The 12155-nt window shown below is 31.1% G+C and overlaps 2 protein-coding genes across 2 annotated transcripts; both read left to right on the forward strand.

Moving 5' to 3' along the window:
* The first annotated feature begins 453 nt into the window (after window positions 1–453).
* LOC137829058 (uncharacterized mitochondrial protein AtMg00810-like) lies at window positions 454–807 on the forward strand. Its single transcript, XM_068635854.1, has one exon. It carries the CDS (start codon window positions 454–456, stop codon window positions 805–807), a length of 354 nt encoding a protein of 117 aa, XP_068491955.1.
* Window positions 808–9184: 8377 nt separating this feature from the next.
* On the forward strand, window positions 9185–11657 carry LOC137827723 (heat shock factor-binding protein-like). Its single transcript, XM_068634012.1, has 5 exons — window positions 9185–9447; window positions 9649–9702; window positions 9912–9935; window positions 10022–10064; window positions 11320–11657. Exons 1-5 carry the CDS (start codon window positions 9445–9447, stop codon window positions 11460–11462), a joined length of 267 nt encoding a protein of 88 aa, XP_068490113.1. The 5' UTR covers window positions 9185–9444; the 3' UTR covers window positions 11463–11657.
* The last annotated feature ends 498 nt before the right edge of the window (window positions 11658–12155 follow it).

Here is a 12155-nt window from a genome sequence, read left to right on the forward strand (position 1 = left end):
AGGTTGCTTCTTTATCTAGCTTCTATCTATAATTGGGAATTGAAACAATTAGACATAAACAATGCTTTTTTACGTGGAGAGTTGAAAGAAGATGTATACATGGTTGCTCCTCCTGGATTGAATTCTATTCAACCACGACAAGTTTGTAAATTAAAAAAAGACTTTATATGGCCTTGAGTAAGCCAACAGAGAGTGGTTTGCCAAACTGCATCCTTTTTGCTTTCTATGAGATATACTCAATCTATGAATGATCATTCCCTGTTCATTAATTCTTCTGAAGGATCTTTTACAACATTATTGGTGTATGTGGATGGTATAATATTGGTAGGAAATGATAAAGAGGAGATTGAGCAAATTAAACAAGTCTTGAATCAAACATTCAAGATTAAGGATCTTGAGAATTTAAGATATTTTCTTGGTCTTTAAATAGCAAGAAGTAAGAAAAGGATAATGATGAATCAAAAGAAATATGCACTGGAATTGTTAACAGATGCACATCTTTTAGCTTGCAAACCTGCACCTACTCCAACTGATAATCATGCAAAATTATCTTCTACTAGAAGTGTTCCTTTCACAGATGTTGAAGCCTATAGAATATTGATTGGAAGACTTATGTATCTTACTAATACCCGACTTGACATAACCTTTTATGTGCAACAACTTTCTCAATTTATTGTTAAGCCTGCAATTGCTCACTATAATGCAACAATTAGAATTCTCAGATATATTAAAGGAGCTTCGAATCTTGGTTTATTTTTCTCTTCCAAGACTTCAACTCATTTAAAAGCCTTTTGTGATAGTGATTAGGGCATCTGTAGTGATTCAAGACAATTTGTGACTAGTTTAGTGTGTATCTTGGGAATTCCCTCATATCTTGGAAATCAAAGAAGCAAGGAACAATATCAAAAAGTTCTTGTGAAGCCGAATACAGGGCAATGGCCACTGTTACTTGTGAAATTCAATGGCTAACTTATCTCCTTCAAGATTTCAAAGTTCCTTTTGAGCAACCATCTCTTTTATATCGTGACAATGACTCAACAAGATACATTGCAACAAATCTAGTGTTTCATGAGCGTACGAAACACATAGAAATAGATTGCACATTGTTAGGGAAAAATTGAAGAAGAGTCTCCTACATCTGCTTCCCATTTCTATCCCATTTCTACCATAGAGCAACTGACTGACATTTATACCAAAACCTTAAGTCCTCAATCTTTTAACAGTATTTGTTCCAAGTTGGGTCTCATCAATATATACTCTCTAGCTTGTGGGGGGCTAACAAAATATATGGATACAAGGTTTCTAGAAGGAAACTAATATTAATTTTGTCTTTTCTAATTCTTAATTGTTTCTCTTTGTACATATGTCTAACCTTTATTTTGTCTTTTCTTATTCTAGTCTTTATTGACTCTTTATTTTACACTGTCTCTTTCGTTACCTAGAATGATGAGTGTACTGCTTGTATATATATTTAGACTCTTTGCTTTGATTGAATCAAGGAAAATAAAATAAAAGAAATATTCCTTTTCATATCTTTTTCCTTCCTTTTTTCCTTTATTTTATCTCAGTTCTTTATTTATAATATGGTATCAGAGTCATTTCGAGCTTATCCTAGCGATTGTTTGTTGGGCCAGACCACCTGTTCTCGGACCGTTATCAGAACACCCATAATATATAGTCCCATGCACGAGTTGGTAGCCTCGATGCGAGGGGTGTGTGTTGGAGATCCCACATCGACTAGAGATTAAGACATTTCATAGTATATAAGTGGGTGCAAACCTCACCTCATAAGCTGATTTTATGAGGTTGAGTTAGGCTTAAAGTCCACTTCTTAATAATACTCAATTATCCATTCATGTAAAAATACAAACAATTTATATTTAATTCCATAAGTGTCGCTTGATGGTTATAAACTCTAATTACTCGAGAGGTATGCGGAAATCAATATCTAAACTTCAAACAAAATTGGTGAAATTCACAATTACTAATATTAGAAATTTCGTTTATATGCTTAAGACTTAGAAAACCTTTAAAAAAAGGGTGTAAAAATAATTATCAATTTGTTCCAATCAATACTTTTAAACCAACCAATAACTTTTGTGAATAAAAAACATATTAAGAGAAACTTTCAATCAATTTTGTATATAAATTCTAAAATGTTATTTAATTTAATTTAATATGTGTGTGAAATTTACAATATATTTTTATGTGTTATTTTTAGAATTATTGTAGATTTTTGTGTGAAGTAATTGGATTTGAATTTTAAATTTTAAAATAGAAATAAAATAAAATAAAGATGGTTGAAATTTGTAGAGAGGAAAAAAAGTGAAGGTTGAGATGCAAAGAGAGAGGACTAAAAGAGAACCTAAATTAAAATTTTGAACATATAATAAAAAATGTGCATTACTCAAGTGATTTATAATGTCATATTTGTACTTAAAGGTACTTAGTTTATCTAAGTTTTGCAATATAGAATCCAATCAAGGTCAATTTTTAGAAGACATGTTTATTATATTCAATTTTTAGAGATATAAGATTGTTAAATGCAAATGCAAAAAACAATAGAGATGAAAAATCGAAATCAAATGATTAAAACAAATCAATCCACAAATTCACGAACCAAATAATCATCTTATCATAATTCTCTTCAGATTTAGTTTCAAGTTTGAATAATTAATCTACTAAACCATTTATACAAATTAAATCTCAATATCATTCAATTTAATTCGTATTCAGTTATCAAATAAAGATTCAATCGATTCCTAATTTTAATTCTAAAATCATAAATGTAATTTGCCATCACAAAGAGAAAAACCAAAATTAGATATGAGAAGAACAAACTCGAAGCCTTAAAAGATCGGTACAAAACTTAATTCAACTTGTTTGATCTTGATTTCGTTAATTGATCATCAAGATTTAGTTCTCCATGAATAAAGAACATCAAAAGAATTCAAGAGAGAAAGAGAGGAGAAGAGGAAAAGTTAAAAAGGAAAATTTAGAGGAAAGAAGATTAAGAGACAATTCTTAAAACTCTAAAATTTTGTAAAATGACTTATGTCTATAGTTTAAAGCATAATTAAACTATGTATATGCTCTAAATTCTTATGAAAATGTGGCCTAAATGTGGACTTTAATTAACTCCATACATCCAATTACAGAAGTTCAAACTAAAAAACAAGGAAAAACTAACCCGCTTGGGTTCTTCAACAAATATGTATCAAATTCAAAAATTAATAAACAATAGTAAAGAACTCAAATCCAACGAATCATATGTTCATTATGAAGTCTTAGAAATGTATAATCTAATACAAAAGAATCAACCAAAAATAATATTTACAAAAACAATTATGGACAAAATAATGAGAAATGGTCAAATAAGGTAAAAATACAAAATTAAGATAAATATGTACAATGAACTCAATTCATTACTAATGAAAGGAAATGAGATAATAAATGAAAATAGTTTTAATCTCAATGAAGCCACACAAATTTAATAACACATAAAGAACATTTAATGCGTGGATAGACTCTAATGGCATTTTATTTAAAGTATAGGTTTTGCAAACCCTATCTCAAAATTAATCAAAATTGAATCAGATTTAAAGAATTAAATGGAAGTAGTTTTTGTAATGATGATTGTAAGAATCTTGAACCTATTTTATTTTAACTTAGAAAGTTAAATGTTGTGTGTTTTTCTATTACTAGTAAAAAAAGATAACTTGTTATTTTGTTGATAAGTAGTGTTAGGGAAAAAGCTAATCTTGTACTACACAAATATACACATGCTTATTCTATGTTTTAGGGAATGTTACTTTCGTCTGCCAAGAAGATTTGTTCAAGCACAAGTCACATCAATAATATCTTAAATGGAGAGCTAAAGTTGCTTACTTCAACAACTCCCTGATGCCACCTTTGTCAACCACCGAGTATCATTTTAGCTTGTTTCTAGCCCTTTAGGAAGAGATTTTGACCTAGCTTCTAGAAGGACAAGCCTAGGGTGCGAGTTTGACTTAGTCAAACCCTAAGGATGCCCTTTTTTTTTAGTGTTTCACATCCTACCCTTCACGCTTGTTCTCCAAGGTTCATTGTATTTTGAAGTTGAATTTGAATGAAGTAAAGAAACTTGGCACAAATTGTGTGAGCTCTTAGTGAGGCTTATGTCCTCTTAGGTTTGAGGTCTTATCTTGAGTGATTTGGGAAGTTCTTAAGTGGCGGCCAACACACTCATCTTGGAGCACATCACCCTCCAAGTGGGCTGACATTTCTTACCTACCATCATAAGTTTTCTCATTCCATTTTCCTTCCATTTCTCCATTCCATTTATGTTTTTGTCTCTTTGTTTCTCTTCTTTGTTGCTTTTGGGTTTCACTCATAATCATGAGTAAGGTGCATCATTTGGGAGGCCATGACCACCATTGATGTTACCTTGTGCCCTTTTTTTCAATTTTGCAATTGCATCTCATTCTCACCATATCTTGTTTTTCATCTTTGCCTCTGTGAAGTGCACCTTCACACTTACTTAACCACTTGGTTAAGTTAGTGTCCAGTGGGAATCTTCCTTAGGTCCTCACTATTTAATTGTTAAAATCCCATTCTTAAGTAAAAATGTCACCATAAATGAAAACATCTAAAAAACAACTCACATCATGTGGTATTCCGAGCTTTGGTTTTTGAGCTTATCTTGCTTAGAGTTGATTGTCATTTTACTTTCTTGCATCTTTAATTCCTTGTCTTTACATTCAAGTACCTTTAAATTCTTGTCTTTCCTTTCAAGCACTTTTAATTTCATCCCTTTACTTTCTTGCTTTTAAATTCAGCATTTACCTTGTTCAATAACATTGTTTCGCTTTTTTGAATGTTCCTTTATGTCTTTTTATTGTTCTTGCTTCTTTGCCTTGAGTCATATGTTCTTTAGTGTTCTAGGAGTCCTTATATTTTTGCCTCTACTTACTTGCTTTTAATTGTGAAAGTTTATAAGTAATTAGAAACTTGTTTTAGTAGAAGTATATTTAAGTTCCAAACAAAAGATTTCAAGTGATAAACTATTTTGAATATCAAACATTTTTTGTGAAAATTGGAGTTATATGAAAATATGCATGATCAAAGCTATGAAAATTTCATTTCCATAATCCACAAACAAGTATAAAAAAAAGAGAAAAAGAAGTTGCGCAAGCTAAATTGTGTTCCAATCTTTCAAAGAACAACATTTTCAAAATTTTGGGTTCATCTTGATTGGAAATTGATTTCAACCTTAGTGGAATTTTTATCCTTCTTTGACAAATTTCTAAAGAAAGTTTCATTGTTAAAAGTTTAGTAGGTATCTTAGAGTTTTTTTTGTGTGTGCCTTTTTTCTTGCTTGTTTTCCTTTTCAAGTTTTGTCATAATCTCTTTTCACAAATTTGGTTTAGCTTTCTTGTTTTGAGCTTTTCTTGATTATCTTTTCAAATTTCTTAAGTTTTGTTGTGGTTCTTTGAGATAAAGTGTGTTTGACTTTGTCATCTTTCACTTGAGAACTTTTCAACACCAAGATAGACCTTTTTGAGAGGATAATTTTTTTTTGAGTGCTTTGAGTGTTATCCTCTTGATTTCTTTTCACCAAAAGTGATGCAAACTTGAGAGAGTGTATTCTAACTTCTTTTTTCACTAATTGTTTGATTTCTTTGTGCAAACATTATGGATCATTTGTCTTTAGGTGAATCTTCAAAACCACAATCACATCACAAAACCCACCTTTTGGGAGAACTTGTGGAGGTTAAGAAGCGAATGGTCCATAAAGATAAGGAAATAAGCCAACTAGCGAAAAGATTGCAAAGACTAGAAGAAGCTCAAGCAAGGCAAACTCAAGAAAGGAGATGGGATCCGCCAAGAGCAACTAGACATTCCATGCACTATGGGAGTTAAGAACATGATTGGCGAGTGCACAATTTTGACAAACGACACCATCAACACCAACAACAACCACACCATTCTTTTGATTTAGTAAAGTTACCTAGTTTTAGTGGGTCCAATGACCGTACTTTGTATTTAGAATGAAAAGCTAAAGTTGAACATCTCTTTAATGTGTATAAGGTCACCGAGGACCAAAAGGTTATGTTAACTTCCCTAGTTTTTTTAGACCATGCCATCCAATGGTGTTGATGAACAAGTCACATGATGCAAACCAAGCCAACAAGGAGATGACCAAGGATGCACACTATGAGAAGTCATCTCAACAATCAAATGAAGACCTCACCAAGGATTTAGCAGACCTCACTAAAGGAAGAAATGGACATAAACCAGAGCATCTAATGTTCTTCCTGCTAGTCTTTTTAAAGAATAAAACAAGTTGTAAATAAATTGGACTCACTTTAAGGGTCCAAATAGCAAAGACAGGCTAGAATAAGGTGCCTTTAGCATAATAGGGGCTATAGGTATCATTTTAGCTTGTTCCTAGCCCTTTAGGAAGACAATTTGACCTAGTTTCTAGAAGGACAAGCCTAGGGTGTGGGTTTGAAGTCAAACCCTAAGGCTGCCCATTTTTTCCCTTTTCCCATCCTACCCCTCTTGCTTGTTTTCCAAGGCTCCTTCACCTATAAATAGGAGACCTACCCATTGTATTTTACAAGCTGAATTTGAATGAAGTAAAAAAACTCTACACAACTAGTGTGAGATCTTAGTGAGGCTTATGTCCTCTTAGGTTTGAGGTCTTATCTTGAGTGATTTGGGAAGCTCTTAAGTGACGACCAACACACTCATCTTGGAGCAAAACCACCCTCCAAGTGGCGTGACATTTCTCACCCACCACCATAAGTTTTCTCATTCCATTTCCTTCCATTTTCTCCATTCAATTTTATGTTTTTGTCTCTTAGTTCTCTTATTTGTTGCTCTTGGGTTTCACTCATAATCATGAGTATGGTGCATCATTTGGGAGGCCATGTCCACCATTGATGTTTACCTTATCGCCATTTCAATTATGCAATTGCATCTCATCCTCACTAATCTTGTTTTTCATCTTTGCCTATGTGAAGTGAACCTTCACACTTACTTAACCACTTGGTTAAGTTCGTGTCCAGTGAGAATCTTTCTTAGGTTCTCACCATAAATTGCTAAAATCCCAACCTTAAGTAAAAGTGTCATCATAAATGAAAACATTTAAAAATCAACTCACATCACATCAATAATATCTTAGATGAAGAGCTAAAGTTGCTTACTTCAACAACTCCCTGATGCCACCTTTGCCAACTTTGGAAAGACTATTTGTTTTGTCAACAAGTAAAGGTACACTATCCAAGAAAAGATAAGTATATTCAACTATTGGGATGTTAGTAAAATATAAATGAGCAATTATTGTTGCTTGCTTGGAGTGCATTTAATGCATCTTTCACAAATAAGCTCACAAGACACATGAGCACCAATTAAGTGAGCTGAAACTGCCTAATGCCCATAACAAATTTGCAATAGTTATATTCTTTAGCGCTTATTTGAAGTCATTGTGCATTGTGCTAAAAACGGCTCAAGTTTATGTATCCTTAGATTTTTCTTAAAGAACATTGTTCATGTTTACTTAACAAACTAGAAGAGAGAGAATAACCTTGTATACTTTGAAATACGTTAATGAGCAACCATGTGATTTGTGGATCACTAATTTTCTTATCATAGTTAGGAATGATTGTTATGGTTTGTATCTTGAAGTATCTATTGTTCAAATAATACTTTGTTTAGTCGAAAATGATTATGTACAAAGAATATTCAGTTTTAGCTAAAAGTGGTCGAGTTCAAAGAATACTCGTCTTAATTAGGAGTGATTGTGTTTCAAAGAATACTTGTTTTATTTAAGAGTTGTTGCATTATAAAAAATGTTCATTTGAACTAGAATTGACTATGTTTCAAAAAATACTCATTTTACTTAAAAGTGGTTGTAATTCAAATAATACTAATTTTGTCGTGAAGGATGTTTGAAACAATAATAAAAAAGTTTGAAATAGGAGAAACATGATATTACTTTTATCTCTAATAAAAGATTCACTAATGAAATTTTAATTAAATAGTTGATTTAGTACTATAAATATTAATATTTCATTTTAAGTACAATAAAAATAAAAATAATTTAGTATAAAAACTTTAATTCTATTAATTTTATTTTAATTTCATTAATATTTTTTTGAAGTAATTGCGTTCAATTTTTAGTAATTGTCAAATATATTTATTAAAAGTAATAATATTAATGTGAAATTAATCTTATGTTAATATGCATTAAAAACTATTAATATAATATCCTTTTAGTTTGCCATCCATAAAATAATTCTTGATCTAAAACGGAACTAATTATGAACGTGGAAGTTCAATATTTGAAGATCATCAAATAAAAAAATAAAAATTTATAAACATATAAAAAATTGTATATTTATCTTAACTTTTTTAACTAAACGTATTTGAATATGTATGCAGTACTTTTTTTTAAGTAATGAAGAAAAAAAAAACAAAAAATATTATCATAATATATATATATATATATATATATATTCAACAATATTATTTTTCCAATTTTTCTCTCATTAGTGTTTGAAAACGGAAGATATTGAATTTATAATTAATTAATTAATTATTTAATCTAGTTTTCATCTAAATTGATAAAAAAGGAATATGTACACCTAAAAGCAATATCATAATATATTATAGTAACATTATTTTTTTTAATTGAATACTATCCCGACATATCTTATCCACGAGAGTAGCTTGATAATGATAAAACCTAATTTCTGTTGGATGAAAATCATTTCAAGACTTGAAATAAAATTAGTAAAATTCTATCAAGTAATACTTTTGTCAAGCTTGAAAATAATATATCTCTCAATAAACTATTTACTAATAATTGGTTGCATAGCAAATTTTATTATAATTCCATTAAAATATTTGTAATTTGTTAGAATATAGTCTGTTAATGGTTAGTGATATAAGAAGATAATATTCCAATATGGTTGATACTAATCTATTATAAAAACAAATAAATATTTAACATTACAAGCTATTTTTATAAAAACAATGTTTATTTGGATGGTTAAAAAAAAGGAGTGTTGTTATGTTGATGTCATTAAAAATTTACTCTTTCATCACAACTCAATATATTATTCTTTTAGTTTTATTTTATATTTTAATATAAATTATTAATATATATTATTATATTATTGGAATGAGTTGTAAAGTAGAAGGATTTTGGCTGGAGTGTTAAACTATAATTTTTGAAAAAAAGTGCTAAATTTTTGTTTGTTGTTCTGATATCTAATGTACAAACTTAAAATAATAAAATCAAAATCAGAAGGCTTCAAGAACTAAAAGGGTAGTTTTGTACTTACGCAATAACTTGTAGGGTGAGATTAAATTGAAACGGTCTCATAGGTGCATCTCATATCATTTTGAATTGAGACCGCGGAGCAGAATATTTTGCAGCTGCATCAAAAATCATCCATGGTTTGTGTTCTTTCTCCGATTTTTGATTCTTTGTATCTTCTTTGTTAAGAGACTATATCCAATTTATCGTGTTGTTGTTTCTTGAATCCGATTCTGCATGTCTTTGAGATTAGGGTTTTACGAATTTGGGATCTCGTTTCAGCATTAAATTCGAGAGGCCTATTGTGCATTATACTCATTTTTTTCCCTTCATGACTGCAGGACGGACACGATTCACAGGACCCTAAGCAAAACCCTGCTGATATGACTGCCTTTGTAAGCTATTATTTGTTTTTATAAATCAATTATTTCATGTTGTTCTCTTCAATTTTTATCTTTGATGTGGCTGGTTTCTATTTACACTGTAAAATGGTCACTTTGCATGTTTTTTATCCTAATTTGCTGCAGTTTGTTTAAGTTTCATGATGTCTTTGTTAACGGAATCGATTTCTGACCTTTGTCTACCCTACTTTGTCTGCTTCCAGGTGCAAAATCTTCTTCAGCAGATGGTGAGTTGTATAGTATAGTTTTTAGAGCTGCATTTATGATTTTTTTGAGTATGTTCCACTGCTGCTAACTAGAATTTTGTTTCCAGCAAAATAGGTTCCAGACAATGTCCGACTCCATTGTTACAAAGAATATCCTTTTTGTGTGCTTTTCAAGTTCTTTAAATGTGCTAGTTGGAATTTGTTTAGGAAATTAATCTAGGACAATGATAATTTGTGCTTGACTGCATCTGTTTTTTTTTTCTCTCCTTCCCCCTTCTCCTTAGAATTGATTCAAAGGGCTAGTCTGGGTGGAGGTGTTTGGTTTGAGAAAATATATATTTTTTTTCTATTTCCAAAAGTTTGTATAGGAAACAGTGAAAACAATTTTTTTTAATTATGTTTTTATTTTCTATTCTAACAATTTTGGTTCAAAATTTTAAAACCAGGAGTTGTATTTTTTGTAACTAAAAGGGAAAATAGTAGATCAAATAAGAAAAGTTTTTCTTCATACAAACTCCCTAAGGTGACTTACATTCTGTTGACAACTTACCTATATTTTACTCAACTGTCTTGCTAGGAATCACATTGGGAAGTTAGTTTAGGAATTAATGAATCCTCAAAAAGTTTGTTTATATAATGTTAAACTGTGATCTGTTAGTTTCAGTTCACATTGTTTCATTTCATCTGATTATTTGTGTTTTGTTACCAATATATAAATCTATTTCTGTTTTGTCACCAATATATAAATCTATTTCTGTTTTGTACATCACTGGAAACACTCTAATGCCCATGAACTTTGAATTATATAATGTTAAGCTGTGATCTGCTAGTTTCAGTTCACATTGTTTCATTTGATAACGTTTTGTTATAAATCTGTTTCTGTTTTGTAAATCACTGGCCACATCAAATGCCCATGAACTGTGATTTATTCAATGTTAAACTGTGATCCGTTCGTTTCAGTTTATATTGTTTCATTTGATTATTTGTGTTGTTTTGTTACCAATATATGAATATACTTCTGTTTTGTAAATCACTGGCATCACTCCAATGCCCATGAAAATGGATTCATGTCATCAGTACTCAAGCCAATAACATGATTGCATGTATACATTGTTAGGATCCAGATATGTGCTGTCACCTATTAGCTTAAGCTATTGGGAGGGGTAAAACCTTGACATACACAGTAACCCTGATGATAAATTACAAATGTGCACAACTGCACCTTGACCTTTTCCTTGTGAACTCAAAGTAATCACCTGTGCGGTTTAGAACCATTTGTGTATATATGATATCATGTTTTGGCTGAGGCAGGATGACTGTGCTTCCAGTTTTATTACCCAAGTGTTGTAGACTTGCCAAATACGTGAAAACTGTGGAAAAAATGTTTTTCTTGACATTGCTGTACTTGATGATATGGGAAGCCGTATAAATGAGTTAGAGCAAAGCATCAATGATCTAAGAGCAGAGATGGGAGTGGAGTCCTCTCCATCACCTGTGCCCACTGCAAAGCCAACAGAGGACGAAACCAAAGAAGAGGGTTCAGCTTAAGTGGCGTTCTGATTTGAGTTGCTCATTATTCATGTATTGCATTGTACAAGGATTTTGATATTCTGCATCTATATTTGTCTGCTGAAGTTGTTCGGAAAACAGATGTGCTGTATACCTATGAGTGCATCTAATCATTTGTAGCTAACTCGTATCGCTTTTTATGATTTAAGGGTAAACCTATTTTTTATGTTGCAACCTGCCTCTTTTTATAACTCACCATGCTCTGGCTGCCCGAATCCATACCCCCTGAATCCAGGGGTTGCTGTACTAATATTATTCATTTTTTATTGTTTCTACAAACCTGTTTATTTTCGAAATTTTTAAAGAAAGTTATTGTAAACCTCATTTACCAATGTCCAATGCAGGATATGCGATTCTGTATAACTCAGCTCCGACAATGGTGGTAGTTTATGGCATCATTTTAATAATTGTGATAAAATTGCTTGGGTAGTAACACTATTCATCCAGTACCCTACTACCCCCTTGTGCTGTATTCCGTCGCTTAAAATTTTTAATTCTTTGTTTTCGAATACATTTTACAAGTATTTGGTTGAACTACAAACTAGATCAATCTTAGTTCAATTTTAAAGCACTTCTAACTCAATTTAATAATAATAAAACTATAGTTTTAACTTTTGTTTAAATAACGGTTACTGAGGCAAATGTCTCTCCTTCCTCTTTTTTTTGGCATGA

This window comes from Phaseolus vulgaris, chromosome 7, assembly GCF_000499845.2.
Source record: "Phaseolus vulgaris cultivar G19833 chromosome 7, P. vulgaris v2.0, whole genome shotgun sequence".
Classification (NCBI taxonomy): Eukaryota; Viridiplantae; Streptophyta; class Magnoliopsida; order Fabales; family Fabaceae; genus Phaseolus; species Phaseolus vulgaris.